We start from the raw sequence: 19,021 nt of genomic DNA, 5'->3' as shown, positions 1-19,021 counted from the left end.
CCAGACTGAGATGAGATGGTTTTCCTGGGATTTTTTTTTTTTAAATAAAAAGGCCTTATTTGCTGTCCTAAATCTAATAACTCTTCAGGGTTGGTTGACACATTTAAGAACATTGTCAGTCTCTATCCCAAAACCTGAAAATTGCTTTCATCTATACATAGGGTCAGCGCCTGAGAAAGAGCAGTCGATTACAAAACACCAGAGAGGACGTGGATGACAGTGAGGGTACATCCCAAAGTAACTGCATCTTTCCTTAGTGGGAGAATGTAAGGACAGGTCCTCATCCCTTCACCAGAGATCTTCAGATACAGTCATGTCACGGATCAGCCCGGGAAGCACAGCCCCCGGGAGATGGGATGTGTTTCTAAAACACCACATAGAAAAGCTTGGTGCATTGTTCCTTTTTCTTTTCTTTTTTTCAACCCTCTTTCTGCTTTGGGTCACACCTGGCTGTGCTCAGGGCTTGCCCCCAGCTCTCCACTCGAAGTGGGGACCTGCTGTCCTGCCTCCCCGGCCCAGTGAATCAGTTTTTTCTTTTTTTTTTTTTAATCTCATCAAGCATTTAATGAAGAAATATTTAAAAATATAACCATAGGCTTTTTTTTGTTTCATCAGCATTTTATGAAGAAATACCTAAAAATATAACAATAGGGAACATTTCCCAGCTCATTTTGTAATATAATAGTGTTGGTATTAGGGGACCAGGCAGAGTATAGGGAGATGACCAGGGTTCGATTCCTGATACCTCCTGGTTGCAGCCTGCTGTGGCCCTGGAGAATCCCAGCATCGCCGGGTGGCTGCAAAATCTGTGGCAATGTTGGGGTAGACAGAAATCACTTGGATCGAAACCACAAGGCACTAGACAGACGCAAATGAATAAAATTACACAAACTATAAAAATAAAAATCCACAGAAATGGATGTTTAATGCTTCTTTTTCTTCAAAAGATGCTAGCTATTGCAAGGAAAGTCTTCAGCTGAGAAATGTCTTATCAACACGTGACAATGAACTTCTGCTCAGAATATGTAATGAATCACAGAACTCAAAAGAATATGGACGATCTCGTTTTAAAATGGAAAAATAGATTTGTGAATCAGTCTTAATAGAGGAAACAGGGGGCCAGAGAGAGAGCAGAGCAGGTAGGATGTTTGCCTTGCACACGGCCCACCTGGGTTCGATTCCCAGCCTCCCCTCCCATGTGGTTCCCCAAGCACCGCCAGGAGTAATTCCTGAGTGCAGAGCCAGGAGTAACCCCTGAGCATCGCTGGGTGTGCCCCGCCCCCCCCCCAAAAAAAAATAAAGGAAACAGTGATGTTCTCAGAGATCTGTCCAGGACACCTGTGCCACCATTGGTGCTAATGAAGCCTTGTCCAAGTGTGAGCCACTGGTGGTACGCGCCAGAGCCGGTGTGTTAAGGAAGGTGCTGTCAGTTATGCCAGGAACCAAATCAGCTCTGTGACCCTGGTTAAAAAAAGCAGGAGGTTATTTTGAGGGGCTGGAGTGATAGCACAGCGGGTAGGGCGTTTGCTTTGCACGTTGCCGACCCGGGTTCGATTCCCAGCTTCCCATATGGTCCCCGAGCACCGCCAGGAGTAATTCTTGTGTGCAGAGCCAGGAGTAACCCTTGTGCATTGCTGGGTGTGACACAAAACGCAAAAACAAACAAAAAAATAGAAGGAGGTCATTTGGAGAGAGGGGCAGTGAAGTTGGTCTGCAAAGGGATCCTTAGAATGACCAACTAAAAACTGTCACTGTCACTGTCATCGATTTGTTCGAGCGGGCACCAGTCACGTCTCTCATTGAGATACTTATTGTTACTGTTTTTGGCATATCCAATCCACACCGGTAGCTTGCATCACATTAAAAAAAAGTGAAAGCTAGAGTGAAAGTACAGCAGGTAGGGCACTTGCCTGGCACGCGGCCGACTCGGGTTCCATCCCCACCAGGTATGGTCCCCGAGCCTGCCAGGAGTGAGCCCTGAGCACGGAGCCAAGGCGTGAGGCCTGAGCATCACCGGGTGTGGCCCCACAACAGAGTTTTAGAGTCTGTCTTCCCTCCGTGGATTGTTTTGCTTTGTTTGGGGTCAGGGGCTATTCCTGGCTCTGCTCAGGAGTCACTGACCCTTGGTGGTGCTTGGGACCATTTAAGGGCCAGGGACCAAACTCCCGCGCACTCTCTTGGACCCCTGAAGGTGTCTTTCGGGGGAGGAACTGCATACCCCGCCGTGCTGAGTCGCCACCCGTGGCTCTGTGCTCAGGGATCACTCCAGGCGGTCTGTAGGGGGCCGTACGGGGAGCATGAGGGGTCTGACGGCGTAAGCTCTGTCTCCCCGGCCCCCTCCACTGCTAAAAGCCTCATGCTGTCCCAGGCCAGACGGCAAAGAGCACAGGGATCGAAGGACAGTGCTGCTCTGGGAAGGGCCACAGACCCTCGGGACCGCCCTGTCCCTCTGCCCTGGGACACGCTCCTGGGGAAAGCGTTTCCTGGGGGGAAGCCACTGGCCTGTGTCTCATCCCCACCCCATCTGGTCTGCACACACCTATCCGTGGAGATCTGAAGGAAACTGCCCCGGCTAGCGCAGCAGAAAGGCCCCCGCGCTGGCAGGGGACCGCGGACGGCATCCAGGCGCTAACCTGCCCCGTGGCCTCTCGCCGCACAGGACATGATGCACTGCACGGCCTTCGCCACGGCAGACGAGTATCACCTCGGGAACCTCGCTCAGGACCTGGCCTCCCACGGATACGTGGAAGTGACGAGCCTGCCCAGAGGTACATCTCCCTGGGCCCCCGGGGCCTCGGATGGCAAAGTGACTTAGAAACACATTTTCTGGGGCTGGAGTGATAGCTCAGCAGGTAGGGCATTTGCCTTGCACTCGGCTGACCCGGGCTCGATTCCTGGCATCCCATAGGGTCCCCTGAGCACCGCCAAAAGTAATTCTTGAGTGCAGAACCAGGAGTAACCCCTGAGCATCACTGGGTGTGACCCTAAAAGCAAAAAAAAAAAAAAAAAAAACCCAACTTATTTTCCTACGATCCCGCCTTCGACAAGCTCCCATGTAGGTAGGTCTCAGTCTGCCCTGTCCGGGCCGTGGTGGTGAGAGGGGTGCACTCAAAGAACTGGCCTGTCTTTTGCCAGGGACACAGAGTGGTCGCAGAGGCCTTCATTCACAGATCAAAGGCTTGGAGGTGTGCAAAGCTTTATTTATTGGATCATTGTCATTTGGGATGATTGGAGGGCCGTGACATTTCATTTCTATCACATTAAAAATGTTAGGGTAGGGGCCAGAGGGATAGTAAGCAGGTAGGGCGTTTGCCTTTACACGGCCGACCCAGGTTCGCTCCCCGGCATCCTAAATGGTCACCCTGAGCACTGTCAGAAGTTGAGTCCTGAGTGCAGAGCCAGGAGTAACCCCTGAGCATCACTGGGTGTGACTCCAAACCCAAAAATAAACAAATAACATTCAAAGCAGGAACAACCCCTGAGAACTGCTAGCTGTAGCCCACCCCTAAGTCCCCTAAATAAAAAATAGGTCATAGAGTTTTTGACTTGTTTACATTGACATATGTTTGATTTACATATTAACATTGTAGTCTATAAATTACAGACTACTCCTTTGTACTTACAAATATTACCATACCAATTTGTAAAAATCAGGACCATAGATGTGTGTATTTTTATGTATTTCATATTTATGAAGTTAAATAGATAAGGTGACTATAGTGGTAGTTGTCATGATAACTTGAACTGAGCGGAATTTTGCAAGAGCCCATATCTTTATTCCTGTGCATTTTCCATTGCCACATACTTCATAATGACACAGTTAAAGCACTGGAAAAAGTGAAAATAGTAAAATTAAATGTAGGGGCTGGAGTGATAGTACAGGGGTAGGGTGTTTGCCTTACACACAGTCAACCCGGGTTTGATTCCCAATATTCCATATGGTCCCCTGAGCACTGCCTGGAGTAATTTCTGAGTGCAGAGCCAGGAGTAACCCCAGTGCATTGCTGGGTGTGACCGAAAAAGAAAAAGGAAAAAGAGAAAAAAAATGTAAATAATGTAAAAAAAAAAAAAAGAACTGTAAAGGAAGAGAGTATTTTGTTACGGGTTAATTTCATGAAGAGACATTTCATTCTAGAAGCTAAAATGCTGAAATGAAGACTGATGATCACGGGATCCACATGGGTGTGAGTGGGCAGTGAGGGACAGAACCCAGGTCCCCAAGTTGTGTCACGTCCTGCCCCTGAGGACCCCTGCTGTGTTCGAGGCCTCACCCGTGCCCTTGAGCGAGTGTTTTTTGTTTGTTTGTTTGTTTGTTTTTTAAACTTTTTATTAGAGAACCACTGTGATGTACAGTTACAAACTTATGAACTTTTGTGTTTGCATTTCACTCATACAGTGATCGTTTACCCATCCCTCCACCAGTGCCCATTCATGGGGGCTGGAGCGATAGCACAGCGGGTAAGGCGTTTGCCTTGCACGCGTTGACCCAGGTTCTAATCCCAGCATCCCATATGGTCCCCTGAGCACCGCCAGGGGTAATTCCTGAGTGGAGAGCCAGGAGTGACCCCTGTGCACCCCGGGTATGACCCAAAAACAAAAATAAAAACAAACAAACCAGTGCCCATTCACCAATGGTCCCAGTATCCCTCTCACCACCCCCACCCCATCCCCCACCACCCCACCCTGCCTCTGTGGCAGGTCATTCCCTTTTGTTCTCTCTCCTTTTGGGTGTTGTAGTTTGCAATAGAGGTATTGAATGGCCTTCATGTTCGGTCTATAGTCTACTTTCAGCTCGCATCATCCAACCCGAATGGGTCCTCCCGACATCCTCTACTTGGTGCTCCCTTCTCTATCTGAGCTGCCTTTTCCCCCAGCATGTGAGGCCAGTTTCCAAGCTGTGTAGCAGACTTCCTAATCCTTATCTCTACAACTCTTGGGTGCTAGTCTCCCACTATGTTATTGAGCGAGCGTTTGAGGTGGCTGTGGCCTCGAGCCGGCTGGCGAGACACTCCCCCGCGTTCATCTTATTTCACAGACGCAGCAAATATTTTGGTGATGGGCGTGGAGAATTCTGCGAAAGAAGGTGACCCTGGAACAATGTTCTTCTTCCGGTGAGACACGAGGAGCCCTCGCCCACCCCAGGAGATGGACTCGGGGTCCCGTGATGCCACCCCAGGTGCAGGGCTGTGGGGGCTGGGCTCCCCCGACGACAGTCCCGGCGATCACTGTGTGCTGGTGAGGAGGTTGATCCTCCACTGCTGACCTAGGGGGTCCTGATGGTTTTAGGACTCCCCCAGTGGCACCACTTAGAGTATAGAGCTCTCTCGGGGCTCCCTGTAGCGCTCGAGGAGTGGTCCCTAAGCACGGAGCAGGAGTCAGCTCTGAGCACAGGCGAGGGGGAGGGGGGGAATGTGGTGCAGCTAGGTGCCCCCTTCCCCAAATAAATACGGTAATTAAAATTTTTTAAATAAATACGGTAATTAGCGGTCTCCCTAGTGGGCAATTGGCTTTTGCTTTCCCAGGGCACAGAGAGTGCCGGGGGGGGGCCCCTGCACGCCCAGTGCCCGCCCCTGACTCCCGCAGCCCTTCCTTTGCTTCTCCCCAGACTGCACCCCGCAGCTCATGCCTCTGCAGCCTGCTGGCCTGCACCCCTCCCTCAGGGCCCGATCAAGGCCACGCCTGCTGAGCAGAGCAGCTGTGGGAGGGCTCCTGTCAGCCTCTCCGCCCCCGAGGAAGACCCTTTGGCTCCTGAGAGCGAGGGGGGCTGGAGGCAAGACCCCCGGAACCTCTGCGAGAATCCGGGTTTTGCCCACGCAGGGAGCCAGGACTCTGATCCCCAGAATCATCCTCCACCCCCGAGCACCGTCGTCCTCTAGCTGTGCCGTCTGTGTGGGGACTCCCCCTCGCCCCCAGCCCCAGACCTGGGCCCCCCAACCCTTCACCCTTGGCCAGCACATGAGCAGCAGGGGGCAGGGATGAGGAGGGCAGGGTCAAGCCGGCCCCAGGCGCCCTGTGGTCCTGCACCCTCAGTCCCCCGGTGGGGGCCTCACCTGTCACAGTGCTCGGTGGAGTCACAGCGGGAGGACAGCCACAGCCCTGCCCACCCAGGGGAGGACCTGCGAGGGGGAAATCAGGTGCAGGCCACAGACCACACATCCCTGGTGGCTGTGCTCTCCATGTTTTGAAAGCCGTGTTGTTTTTGCTACAAGCAAAGATGGGGCGGGGGGGGTGTTTGTTTAGTTTGGGGGCCACACCCACGGGTCCTGGGGGAATTGACAGTGGGCAGTCCTGGACAGACATTGCATCCTGTCACACCCCCTCGTGTGTACCGGACACTCGGCTCGAGACCCACGGGGACCTACGGGCCGTTGTATTTTTAGCGGCTTTCATCTCTGCCTGTCCCTCCGCCCGTGGGGTACCCCAGGGCCGTGGTGCCTCCGTCCCCCGCCTGGAATAGCGCGTCCTGCCCCACTTTGCAGTCAGAACAGGGTCATCTGTGGCTGTCAGACTCGTGTCCTGGCGCTGTAGGGACACTCTCCCCCAGGTGCTCTTCTCTCTCTTGGCTTTGATCTGATGGCCCTTTATTCTCTTCCCAGGGCCGAATCTGCCGGCTGCGAGTTAGAACAGGTCCCAGCACATGTCCTCATTCTGATTTCTTTGTACTTATTTTTTGGCTCGGGGGCCCCACGGGCAGTGCCCAGAGCTTACGCCTGGCTCTGCGCTCAGGAATCAGTCCCTGGTGATGTTCAGGGGACCCTTGGGATGCCGGGGATGGAATCCCCGTGGACCGCATGCAAGGCCAGTGTCCGCCCTGCTGTATGGCCGCTTCCGCCCTTACTCGGATTTCTGTATCACAGAATTGGACCAGGAATGAAGCAGTAAAGAGCAATGTGATTCTGCAGGGCAACAGGGATAGCTGTTTGTCCTGTACATCATCTGAGAAATGCATTACTAAGCGGTCAGGTCTTAGCGAGAGTTCAAAGGGCATCTCTTACTGAGCATGCTCATCCGGGGACCGTGATGCCAAGTGCGGCGTGAACCATACTTGTCAACATCTCTGTTTGCAGGGCCGGGGTTCAGACCCAGCACCCCTCATTCGGGAGGCAGGCCTGAGCTGCTGCACCACCTCCCTGATGCTAAAGCATAGTTAAAATGCATTCTAGATGCATTTAGAAGTTTCCTAAGCCTGATGTTACGGATAGCCCTTCACCTTAGCTGATGGCTTTTATTTGTTTCCATCAGGGAAGGAGCCTCCGTCTTCTGGAACGTTAAAGACAAAACTGTAAGTATCAATAAAGTAGGAGAGTAAATTGAAGGTAAATTTTTCTATTTTGTTTTGGGTCACACCCAGCAGTGCTCTGGGCTTATTCCTGACTCTGCACTCAGCAGTTACTCCTGGCAGTGCTTGGGGGACCATATGGGATGCTTGGGATTGAACCCAGGTCGGCTACATGCCAGGCAAACACCCTACTCGATGTACTCTCACTCCAGCCCCGAACCTTATATTTTTCTGAGTCAGTTGTTTATTACCTTAGTAATCTAAGCCATTAGAAAATAACAGATAATCCACTGCTTCCTTGAGCTGCTTTATGTAATGTGTATCCTAACAGGTTGGTCTTTAAGAATTTGCTGTATTTTGACTTAATCGTTTCCTGCACACGAATTTGGACAGCTGGCTGGCTACACTGCAGAGTATACTTTGCAGATGATCCTGTACAGAAACAATCTGATTGTACATACAGTTCGCTGGAATTTGGCCAGTTTTTTTTTTAATTAATCAAATTTTCTAAAACTTGATCACTCCTAGGACATCATTTCTCTTACCAGAATTTGTTTAACACAGCCCTTGTTGTTGTTGTTGTTATTGTTTTTTGTTTCTTTTTTGGGTTCCACCAGGTGGTGCTCAGGGCTTATTCCTAGCTCTGTACTCAGGAATCATTCCTGGTGGGGTTCAGGGGACCATATGGGATGCCAGGGATAGAATCTGGGTAGTCCGTGTGCAAGGCATGTGCATATAACCCGCTGTGCTACTTTTTTTTTTAATTTTATTTTTATAAAGTTGTTCACCATATTTGATTACATTTAATATTTGAAAACCAATTCCACCACCATTACACCTTCCCACACCATATTTCCATCCTGAACCTTAAGCCCTGCCCACAGAGCAGAACTGAAATAATTTATTTCATATTGCTTATTATGAATAACCCACTAAAAATGAGACAAAAGTGGTTTCTTAGAGGAAAGTGTGTGAAAATTGTTGTATTTCACCAAGGAGAGCCTTAAGCCCTTCTATAAGAGATTAGTAACATGTTGTTAAAGGTTGAACCTTATATATATGTATATATATATACACACATATTATATATTACACACACATACACACACACACACACATATATATGTAGCACTGTAGCACTGTCGTCCCGCTGTTCATCAGTTTGCTCAAGTGGGCACCAGTAACGTCTCCATTGTGAGACTTGTTACTGTTTCTGGCATATCGAATACAACACAGGGAGCTTGCCATGCTCTGCCATGTGGGCTAAATACTCTCAGTAGCTTGCCAGGCTCTCCGAGAGGGATGGAAGAATCGAACCCAGGTCAGCTGCATACAAGGCAAACGTCTTACCCGCTGTGCTAGTGCTCCAGTCCATGTGTATATTTGTATAAATATATTTCCCTCTAAGATTGGTTGCCTTCTACCTTAAACCCCATCAAATGTGGTGTGCTACACTTGGTACATTAGTGGTGTAAGGTATGAGATGTCCAGGATTAGCTTCCCTCGTGGGTGAGGCTTGTCCAGGCGTATGGAGAGCAGCCGTGAGCATGGTGGAGATTGAGTTCTGGAGGTTTTTGGCTGCTCCAGCCCCTAATTTTTGCAAGGATACCTCATACCTTGTTATTTGGGCTTTTTTGTGGGGAGGGGCAGGGGAATTGGAGTCACTCACAGCCATGCTCGGGTGTTACTCCTGGCTCTGCACTCAGGAATTACTCTTGGCAGTGCTCAGGGCACCAAATGCGATGCCTAGGATTGAACCTGAATCAGCTTGGTGCAAGGCAAATGCCCTTTGTACCCGCTGCACTACTGCTCTGGCCCCTTGCACTCTTTTTGAAAAGGTGTCAAGAATATAAACTATAATGTTACAGTAGCAGTACCACTTGAGTGCCCAGCCTGGAGTAAGTCCTGGGAGCTGCTGGGTATGACCCAAAAACAAAAAGAATACAGTACCACTTGTGATTCTCTGATCCCTGAACACAGCTGGGTGTGGCCCCCAAACCAATTTACAAAACAGAAACACAAGGTCAGAGATTTAGTAAAAGAGCAGGGTGATTGCCTTGTCCCACAGACCCCAGTTGTTTAGTTTTTTTTTTTTTTCCAAGTGTTTGGGCTACTCCTGGATGTGCTCAGGGGTTACTCCTGGCTATAAGCTCAGGAATTAAGCCCTGGGGACCATATGGGGTGCTGGCAATTGAGTGTGTGGCAGCCACAGGTGAGGCAAGTGCCCCGCCCACTGTATTCTCTGGTCCCATCCAACCCCAGTTTGAATCACTATCCCAAGCACTGCCAAGGCCCATTCCCAAGCTTAGAGCCAGAAGTAACCCCTGAGTTCCACCAGGCATGGAGCCCTACACACACACACACACACACACACACACACACACACACACACACACACACACACACACCAGGAGTAACCCCTGAGCTCCACCAGGCATGGAGCCCTACACACACACACACACACACACACACACACACGTATATCATCCTGATAAGTTGGGATCTTTTGTTGATCTTGTTTGTGTTGGTCACACCTGGCAGTGATAATCAGGATTTGAACCTGGGAGCCCGTGTGCAAAGCAACTCCTTAACCTCCAGCCCTCCCATGAGCTTAATATCACGATGAATTGCCTTTAAGGAAAGTCAATTTTTTAAGAATTTTAGAAATATTTTTTTAAATCATTACTTTTTATCTTTTTTAAAGTTGTTCACAATAATTTATTACTTTCAATATTCTGACACCAATCCCGACACCATTACACCATCCCACCACCATGATTAGAAATTTTCCTACTACCACCCAGATCTGCCCCAAAAGCAAGAACTAAATAAGTTATTTTGTATTGCTTGTTATGAATAATCCATTAAAAATGATCCCAAAAATTTCCTTAGAGGAAAAAGTGTATGAAGATTGTTGTATCTCACCCTGGAGCCATTAAGCCCTTCTACAGGAGATCACTAACATGTTGTTAAAGGTTGAGCCTTGTGTGCTAATATATATGTTTTTTTCAATAGAAACAGATTGCCTTCTACATTACACCCCATCAAGTCTGGTGTGCTACTCTTGGCTCAGTGGGGCTGAGTATGAGATGTCAGGGGATGGAGCTAGAGTTAAATTTTTAACTGGATGGTGCCTTTGGGGTGCAGAGGCAACTCTATGGCGTGTTGCTCTCTTTCTCTTCCAAGATTTATTTGTGAGTTTCTGGATCAGGGCCGTTAATGAGCTTATATGGTGCCAGATGCAGTTCATGGGCGTGACCGCCAGGCTGCAGGAAGAACAGGGAGATGGGGGAAGGTCGCCCATTCCCGACTGTGAGATCCTGGAGATTTCAGTCACAAAACTCACATACCTGAGTTTTTCAGCAGATTCATTCTCATGATGAGGCTCGTCCCGAGTCTGTGCAGATTGGCCATGAGCATGGCGTTGATTGGGTTCTGGAAGCTTTTGGTTTCTGGGGCTCTGTTGGGGTGGGCAGAGCGACTTACCCACCCCACCCCGCCAGGTGTCCCAATGGGACAACTTGGTACAGGGTCCAGAGGAATCTCTGCAGCATGTTGCTGTCTCCAAGATTTATTTATGAGTCTGAATTTTAGAAATTTTAAATCTTGAAATTTAGAACATTGTATGACTGAAACTCAGTCATGAACTTTGCAACTATATATCTCACAGAGATTCAGTTAAAAAATATTTTTTTTAAATATTCAAAAAATGCCACCAAATGTAAAGAAACCCTCTGGGGCTCGAAGAGTCGTGCAGTTCAGAGGAAGTCGGTCCTGGTGTTGAACATCCTCCCTCCCTCCCTCTCTCTCTCTCTCTCTCTCCCTCTCTCTCTCTTTCTCTCTCTCTCTCCCTCCCCTCTCCTCTCCTCTCTCCTCTGTCTCTGTCTCTCTCTTCTCTCTCTCTCTCCTCTGCCTGTCTGTCTGTCTCTGTCTCTCTGTCTCTCTCTCTCATAGATGAAGCACGTGATGCGAGTTCTAGAGAAGCACGAGATCCAGCCCTATGAGATTGCATTGGTCCACTGGGAAAATGAAGAGCTTAACTACACAAAAACAGAGTAAGCAGCCTCCTAGCCAATGTACGCAAAGGTCTCCCGCCCCCTCCTCCCTCCCTTCCTTTCCCTTTCCCTCCCTTGCTCCCCACAGTCGATGGTGCTCGGGGACCTTCTGGTGGCAGGGGTCAGACACAGGCCCTGCACCTGCAGACCGTTCCCTCTGGGGTCCGAGGCGTCTTTCCACCCCTTCTCTCCCAGTTCTGTGAGAGTCTGAACATCGGGCCTTTCAGACGCTTGTTGAGAGCCGGGCAGGCGCACAGGCCCGTCCCGGAGCGTGCTCTGAGCGTCCGTGTTTGCATCTGCTCTGTGTTTGCATCTTGGAGCGTTTCCCGTGGCTCATTGCCCACAAGTGGAATTCAGATATTCCACGGGGGATAGAAGAACGCTTGTAGGATTCGTGATAAAAATTGCCAGAGTGGGGGGCTGGAGCGATAGCACAGAGGGTAGGGCGTTTGCCTTGCACACGGTCGACCTGGTTTGATTCCCAGCATCCCATATGGTCCCCTGAGCACCGCCAGGAGTGATTCCTGAGTGCAGAGCCAGGAGTAACCCCTGAGCATCGCCAGGTATGACCCAAAAAGCAAAAAAAAAAAAAAAATTGCCAGAGTGACCTCTGGAAAGATGATAAGGTGACTCTTTCGTTTTGCTTTTCTGTTGTTAGGGTATTTTTTTAGGGAGTAATGTTTGGGCCACACTCAGCTGCCCGGTGCTCCCGCCCCCGCTGTCCTCAGCAGACCCTGCAGCACTGGGCCCATCCCAGGCCTGCTGCGTGCAGGGCGGCTGCCCGGGCGTGGACTGTGTCTCCAGATGATGTCCCTTCCCTAGGGGCCAGTCCAAGCTGCAGCGCGGTGAGATCCGGCTGAACGCCGAGCTGGACCTGGACGAGGCCATTCTGGAGAAGTTCGCTTTCTCCAACGCCCTCTGCCTCTCGGGTACGTCGCCTGAGCCCACCGGGACCTGCCGGGCGGGGGGGTCTGTCCTGTCCTGGCTTCTGCTGAGTGTTTTTCCCGAGCGGGCAAGGGCGGGGGGGCCTCTCCATCCTTCCCCCCTGCTCAGATGCAGCGCCCCCTTGGAACACACACCCGGGCTCCCCTTTTCTCTCTTGAGGGGTGGGAGGGGACCCTCTGTGCCACCCGAGCAAGCCCCGAGCCGTTCTTTCCGGCCCCGTGTGCTGCTCTCGGGACAGCCGACGGCAGGAACCTCCTCTCGAGCTTGGTCCTCCTTGATCTACACTCGGGGTCCCCTGTAGAGACCAGAGATGCCCCCCCGCCCGCCGGCGCGGCCAGGCCCAGCTCCCGGGAAGGTGGGGAAGCGGCCTGCGCCCCGGGTGATATTGTCCCTGCTCCCGCCCCAGTGAAACTGGCCATCTGGGAGGCGTCGCTGGACAAGTTCGTGGAATCCATCCAGTCCATCCCCGAGGTAAAGGACACCAGCTTTTTCCCTTCTTTCCGCGGGCTCGCCTCCGCCTGGGAGAAGAGAGGTTCCTCAGCACGGGAACGGACTCGGTTCTCACGGGGACTAGAGAGATGGGCCAGCAGGCGACTCAGGTCCAGTCCCCAGCAGCCCACAGGTGCCCCCGGACTCGCCAGGAGCAGCTCCTGAGTGTGAAGCCAGGAGTGAGCCCCGAGCACTGCCCAGCGGGGCCCACCCCGCCAGCCTCGTCCCCACCCGGCCAGGCCCTGCTCGAGCGCTCGAGACAGCTGCCGTGGCGGTCCAGCGGGCAGGGCAGGCAGGGGCCTTCCTTTTGGGCGAGGATCTGGGACACGGATCCTAGGAAAGGCGAGTGGGAGGTACAGGAACGGACAGTTCTGGAGAAGAATTGTAGGGTCTCCCCGAGTCTCATTCTAATGGACTGTTTGCTTTTGTCTTCTTAGTTTCTATTGGGGGGGGGTGGTATCTGGCAGTGCTGGGGGCTACTCCCAGCCCCGTGCCCGGGGATCAGGCCGTGGGCTCGGGCTGGCGGTTATGGGAGTCCCGGGTACACCTTTCCGTCCTGTTAGTGCAGAGGGTTGTTGGGTTGGGGGCCACACCCAGCTGTGCTAAGGCCTGACTCCCCCTGGCTCTGCACTCCTAGCGGCGCTCAGGGGGACCGTATGTGGTGCCAGAGGTCCGACCCAGGTGGGCCGCGTGCAAGGCAAGAGCCCTACCCATTCTACTATCTCTTGGGCCCCGGATTACTAAAGATTTGTATGTTTATGTCTCTGTGTGTTTCCTCCCCTCCCCCCAAAATAGTCTTTAAAGGCTGGGAAGAAAGTAAAACTGTCTCACGAAGAAGTTATGCAGAAAATCGGTGAACTCTTTGCCCTGAGGTAACTATTCCCCCCCCCTATGAAATTTTATCTATTTAATAGTAATCTCAGGAAAGCTTTCCTGTAACTCTGTATTAATAATAGTAATAATAATAATAAGCAAGGATTAGTGCTTTTGTAGGGCCTGCAGCTAGCTTTGCTTCTCTCATAAACCAAGCACATTGTTACCTATTAGGAGTGCTCAGCTAGTTCAGGAATTAGACTCCAAGGAATTCTGATGTGTGTAGTTTCCATGTACGCCCCCCATAAGAGTGCAGGTGTCCTAGAAAGGTGGAAAGATACACTGTAGGATTCAGGTCATGGGACTTCTCCAGGAACTGGGTATTAGGAACCTGAGGGTGAGGCAGAAAAGGAAAGGTGGGGTAAGACTCGAAACCAAGGGCCGGGGATGTGGCTCAGTGGTCTAGCACAGTCTTGCATGTGTGAGGCCTTAGGGTGGGCGAAGGGATGGAGGAGAGAGAAAGAATTAGGGTGATTTTTAATTTGGGGGGGTGGGGGGCAAGTATCAAACCCAGAATTTTATATAAGTAAAACGTGTGCTCTGCCACATTCCTATCTGGAGAGGTCAGATCTCGGTCCGTTTTCTTCTGTCATTTGCATCTTGACACCATGTAGGTTTTTGTTTTGTTTTGTTGTGTGTTTTATCGAATCACCGTAAAATACAGTTACAACGCTTTCATGTTTGGGTTTCAGTCATACGATGATCAAACACCTACCCCTCCACCAGTGCACATTCTCCACCACCCATATCCCCCTCCCCCCTCCCCCCACAGTCGCTCTGTGGCAGACAGTCGCCCCCATACTCTCACACTCTCGCTCTCCTTAGGGGCATTACAGCGTGTAGGTTTAAAGGGCGCGTGTGAGCGTGGGTCCTTCGGAGGAGGCTCGGGGTAGGAGATGCTGCCGGACTGAGGCCCTGGGTTCCATCCCTGTCCTCAGCAAGTGCGGTACAGCCCAGTGGCCCCTGCACGGTGGCCCGGACAGGTGCTCTCTGCTCCGGCTGCTCGTAAAAAGGCATCGCGTGTGGAGCTGGGTACAAGTTGGAGACCCTGTGTTCAGTCCCTGGCACTGCAAAAAATACATATGTGCCCATTTAGTATAAAGAATTTTTTTTTTGGAGGGGGTCATACCTGATGGTGTTCAAGGCTGACTCTTGGTTCTGTGCTCGGGGATCGGTCCTGACAGGACTCGGAGCACCATATATAGCGCTGGGGATTGAGCCCAGGTCGGCCGCGTGCAAGGCAAGTGCTGCTATACCCGCTGGACTCTGTCTCTCTGCCTCCAATATCAACATTTTAATAAAACAGAAGCTTAAAGATTGAAAAATGGGCTGAAAAAGAGGTAGTACAGTGGGTAGGGCACTTGCCTGGCTGTGACTGACCCAGGTTCAATCCCCGGGACCCCACATAGTCCCCTGAGCCCACCAGAAGGGATTCCTGACCACTTCTGGGTATGGCCCAAAAACTAAACAGGAATTGAAAAAGAATAGAAAATTTGGTGTTTTTCTGCTTCAAAAAGTAATATAAATGCCAAAGATTGCATTGATATGTGATTGCAAATTCGGAAATTCTTTTGCAGATTTGTTTCTCTCTCTCCCCCCCCCCTCTCTTTTTGTGGAATGGGGGGAACATGTTTGTGCTACCCCTGGCACTGCTCAGAGCTTACGTCTGGCTCTGCATATAGGGGTCAGATCCGGCAGTTCTCGGGGGACCCTCTGGGACGCTGGGGATCAGACCAAGGTTGTCCATGTGCAAAGCGAGCACCCTGCCACTGGATTATCTCTTGGGCCCCGATTTGTGTTTCTCAGAAGGATTACTAGAGCCAGCAGTTTTGGGGAGGAGGCACCCCTGACAGTGCTCAGGGGCTGCTCCTGACTCTGTGCTCAGGCTTCACTCCTGGTGATGGTGGGGAAGTATACTTGGTGCTGGGGACAGAACTGGGGTCCGCCATATGCAAGGCACGTTCCTTGCCCCATGTACTGACTCTCCCAGTCTTTTTTTTTTTTTTTTCTCTTTTTGGTCACACCCAGTGGTGCTCAGGGATTACTCCTGGCCTTGCACTCAGGAATTTCTCCTGGAGGTGCTTGGGGACCATATGTGATGGCAAGGATCAAACCCAGGTTGGCCACATGCAAGGCCAGTGCCCTACACCCGCCCCCCCACCCCCCCGCCCAGTCCTATCTCTCTGGCCCCTCTCGTGTTCTGTAAAATGTATTTAACAGCAGCCATGACTGTTACAAGATACAAGGGGGGAGTCATCACGCCGCTTCTTTCTTTCAGACACCGGATAAACTTGAGCTCCGACTTCCTGATCACCCCTGATTTCTACTGGGACAGAGAAAACCTGGAAGAACTTTATGATAAAACCTGCCAGTTCCTTAGCATCAACCGCAGGGTGAAGGTACGTGCCTCCTCCCTCCCCTGGGATGTGGCCTGTGATTCATCTGATTTGGGTGAAGAGAAGTTGTTCAAAAATGTTATGGTCGGGGCTGGAGCGATAGCACAGCAGGTAGGGCGTTTGCCTTGCACGTGCCCGACCCGGGTTCGAATTCCAGCATCCCATATGGTCCCCTGAGCACCGCCAGGGGTAATTCCTGAGTGCATGAGCCAGGAATGACCCCTGTGCATTGCCAGGTGTGACCCAAAAAGAAAAAAAAAAATGTTATGGTCGTGGGGCTGGAGCGATAATACAGCGGGTAGGGTGTTTGCCTTGCACGCGGCCGACCCAGGTTCGATCCCCAGCAACCAATAGGGTCCCCCGAGCACCGCCAGGAGTCATTCCTGAGTGCAGAGCCAGGAGGAACCACTGTGCATTGCCGGTGTGACCAGAAAAGCAAAAAAAAAAAAAAAAAAAAAGTCATTCTCGGGGACTGTTGCATTCATGCTCACGGTCTGAATGGTGGTGGTTCCCGCCCCCCACCGCCCCAGAGAGCCCCAACCCCTCGCCATGGTCCCTGTGTCACTTCTGGTCGCCTCCAAGATTTTAAAGTGATAGGGGCTGGTGGGCTGGAGCCTGTCTGACTGCTCTGCAGAGCGCAGGGTGCCGCTTTGCTGTCCCATCGGCCAGTTTCCCGCCTAAGGTGTCATAGGACGTCCTGGGGTTCGCCGCGCGGACTGGAGAAGATGGGGGGTCTGCAGGGGCCCCGGTGCTGCGGGGAGCTCTTAGAAGGTCTCACGGGGCAGGAGTTCCTGGGCCACAGAGCCGCCGTGCTGCCGGTGAGGGGAGACGGGTTTCAGGAGGAGCTGGACCCAGCAGAGGGTGGCGGGGCCCCTCTAGAACTGGACAGCCGGCTGGGCCCCGCTGGCCCCCGAGCTGGCTGGACCCCACTCTCTCAGGACGGCTGGCCGCGCCCAGGAGCCCGGGAGAGGAGCTGTAAGGGATGGGGGTGCGTGTGCAAGCGGGTTACAAGCAGAAAACTGGGGAGACCGGGCGCCGGCAGGAAGGGGCGGCCAGCGGAGGCCGTGCGGGGCGCAGCGGGTCCGGCCCCCTCTGTGGACGCTGAGAGCGGGGGCGCCGGAAGCCGGCGCGCTGGTGGGCGGCGCTGCATGCAGCTCTGCCCGTGTCTCTCGCGGGGACACCGTGGCACTGCGCCACCCACACCGACCTGCCCCCTCGCGCTCTCCTTCCTTCCCCTGTGTCGGACTCGTTTCCCTCCCGACCCGTGACGGAGTCCTTACTCCTGTTTTTCTTTATAGTGTAGGAGTACTGCTGCATATTCGGCCATCGATGAGGCTGATTGAATTGGGCATGAACTCCACATTACTTTTTTTTTTTAAATTCAGAATGTTAATTTTATTTTATTATTTTATTGCCCCTCTCGGAGAGCCCGGCAAGCTACCGAGAGTATCTCGCCTGCACAGCAGAGCCTGGCAAGGTACCCGTGGCGTATTCAATATGCCAGAAACAGTAACAGCAAGTCTCACAATGAAGACATTACTGGTGCCCACTCGAGCAAATCGATGAGCAACGGGATAACAGTGATACAGTGATATTATTTTATTGTTGTTTTTCCCTACTTTTTATTGATTCGCTGTGAGATACGTTACAAAGCTTTCATATTTGAGCTTCAGTCACATAATCATCGAACACCCATCCCTTCACCAGTGCACATTTTCCACCACCCAAATCCCTTCTGTTCCCTTCTCCCCAACCCCTGTTCCAACCCTTCCCCTGCCTGAGTGGCGGACAATTTCCCCCATACTCTCTCTCTACTTTGGTTACATTCGACATTTCGACGCCAATCTCACCACCACTCAAACCTGCCTGTGAGAAACTATCTGGCAGGGGGAGACCAGGGAGAGCCCCCGGCGGCCACCCCTGGGTATTTGGGGGGTGGTCCCGGGCCGCTCGCCCAGCCAGAGCAACCTGGGCCATGGGGCAGACCAAGGAGGAAAAGAGGGCCAAGCCAGTTGATTGGTCAGTTGCCGTTTATTCCATTCTCTCCTGACTCTCCGCTTCTCTCCCTGCTCTGGATCTCTTCTCACTCTGGAATCTCCCTCTTCACTAGTCTCTCCCCCTACTTCTCTCTCCACCTTGCCCTCTAGGCTACACACGGCAGGTAGGTCGGGTAGCAAAATCTATGTAAGAAAGCCCTTCCTGAGGGCCAGGCATTCCAAAGCCCTTCCTGACTGCCAGCAGCAAAATACCTCTTAAGGTTTTTCTCCTTTCCTTAGTCCAAGAACTCACTAACATCTTAATCCTAGTTATTTTTGTATGGACATAGCAAGAGATACATTGAGGCTTACAAGGCAGCTCTCCTGGCAGCATCTTGCCACAGACTCAGACTGCAGCACTCAGGCCAGATTAATCATTACTAACCCCAGCAGGGTCCAAATCTAGTTACTACTTCCTGGATCATGACAGCATTTGTCCATGACCAAGCTCCTAACTTATAGTTAAGCATTAGGCACTTTGGCCAGGCCCATCTTGATGCCAGGGTAGCACACAACTCACCCCTTGCCCTGGGTCCGTCCCGTCCCTCATCGGGACCCTGCTTTTGGGGATCTAGCAAGTAAGGGCAGCTGAGGCTGAGGTGGAGAGAACAGATGCCCAGGAGGAAAATATCATGTAGAGTCAAATGACTCCCAGGTTACAAAAGCATAGCATTTGCTACTGTCTTCCTGTGCCCATACAAAAGGACATGGCTCTGAATAAACTATGCAAAGGACTCAAGGAGAAGAGAAAAACAATATTTACAAGTCAACAAAACACAAAGAAAGAAGTTACAAATAAACATAGAGGAATGGGAGCACTGTGGTGGGAGTAACCCAATAAACCTAAACTCCCTAAGACTGTGTTATCCTACACCTGCCAAAAAGACGATGCTAGACGATTTGTTTTGTATTTCCAACCCTGTGATGCAGCCAACCAGCCCGGCACCG

At 51.7% G+C, this 19,021-nt stretch overlaps 1 protein-coding gene across 2 annotated transcripts in view; it reads left to right on the top strand.

Moving 5' to 3' along the window:
• RMND1 (required for meiotic nuclear division 1 homolog) overlaps positions 1 to 19,021 on the top strand; it is a 48,713-nt gene that overhangs the window by 11,493 nt on the left and 18,199 nt on the right. Inside the window, exons 3-10 of one of the 2 annotated variants that reach the window (XM_055134912.1) lie at positions 2,660 to 2,768; positions 5,036 to 5,111; positions 7,243 to 7,282; positions 11,234 to 11,334; positions 12,157 to 12,263; positions 12,686 to 12,750; positions 13,564 to 13,640; positions 15,920 to 16,040. In XM_055134912.1, the coding sequence (XP_054990887.1) occupies positions 2,660 to 2,768; positions 5,036 to 5,111; positions 7,243 to 7,282; positions 11,234 to 11,334; positions 12,157 to 12,263; positions 12,686 to 12,750; positions 13,564 to 13,640; positions 15,920 to 16,040 (696 nt within the window). The remainder of the gene's footprint in view (positions 1 to 2,659; positions 2,769 to 5,035; positions 5,112 to 7,242; positions 7,283 to 11,233; positions 11,335 to 12,156; positions 12,264 to 12,685; positions 12,751 to 13,563; positions 13,641 to 15,919; positions 16,041 to 19,021) is intronic. The other variant, XM_055134913.1, reaches the window with a different exon arrangement.

This window comes from Sorex araneus, chromosome 4, assembly GCF_027595985.1.
Source record: "Sorex araneus isolate mSorAra2 chromosome 4, mSorAra2.pri, whole genome shotgun sequence".
Classification (NCBI taxonomy): Eukaryota; Metazoa; Chordata; class Mammalia; order Eulipotyphla; family Soricidae; genus Sorex; species Sorex araneus.
This window is presented reverse-complemented; position numbering and strand designations above follow the sequence as displayed.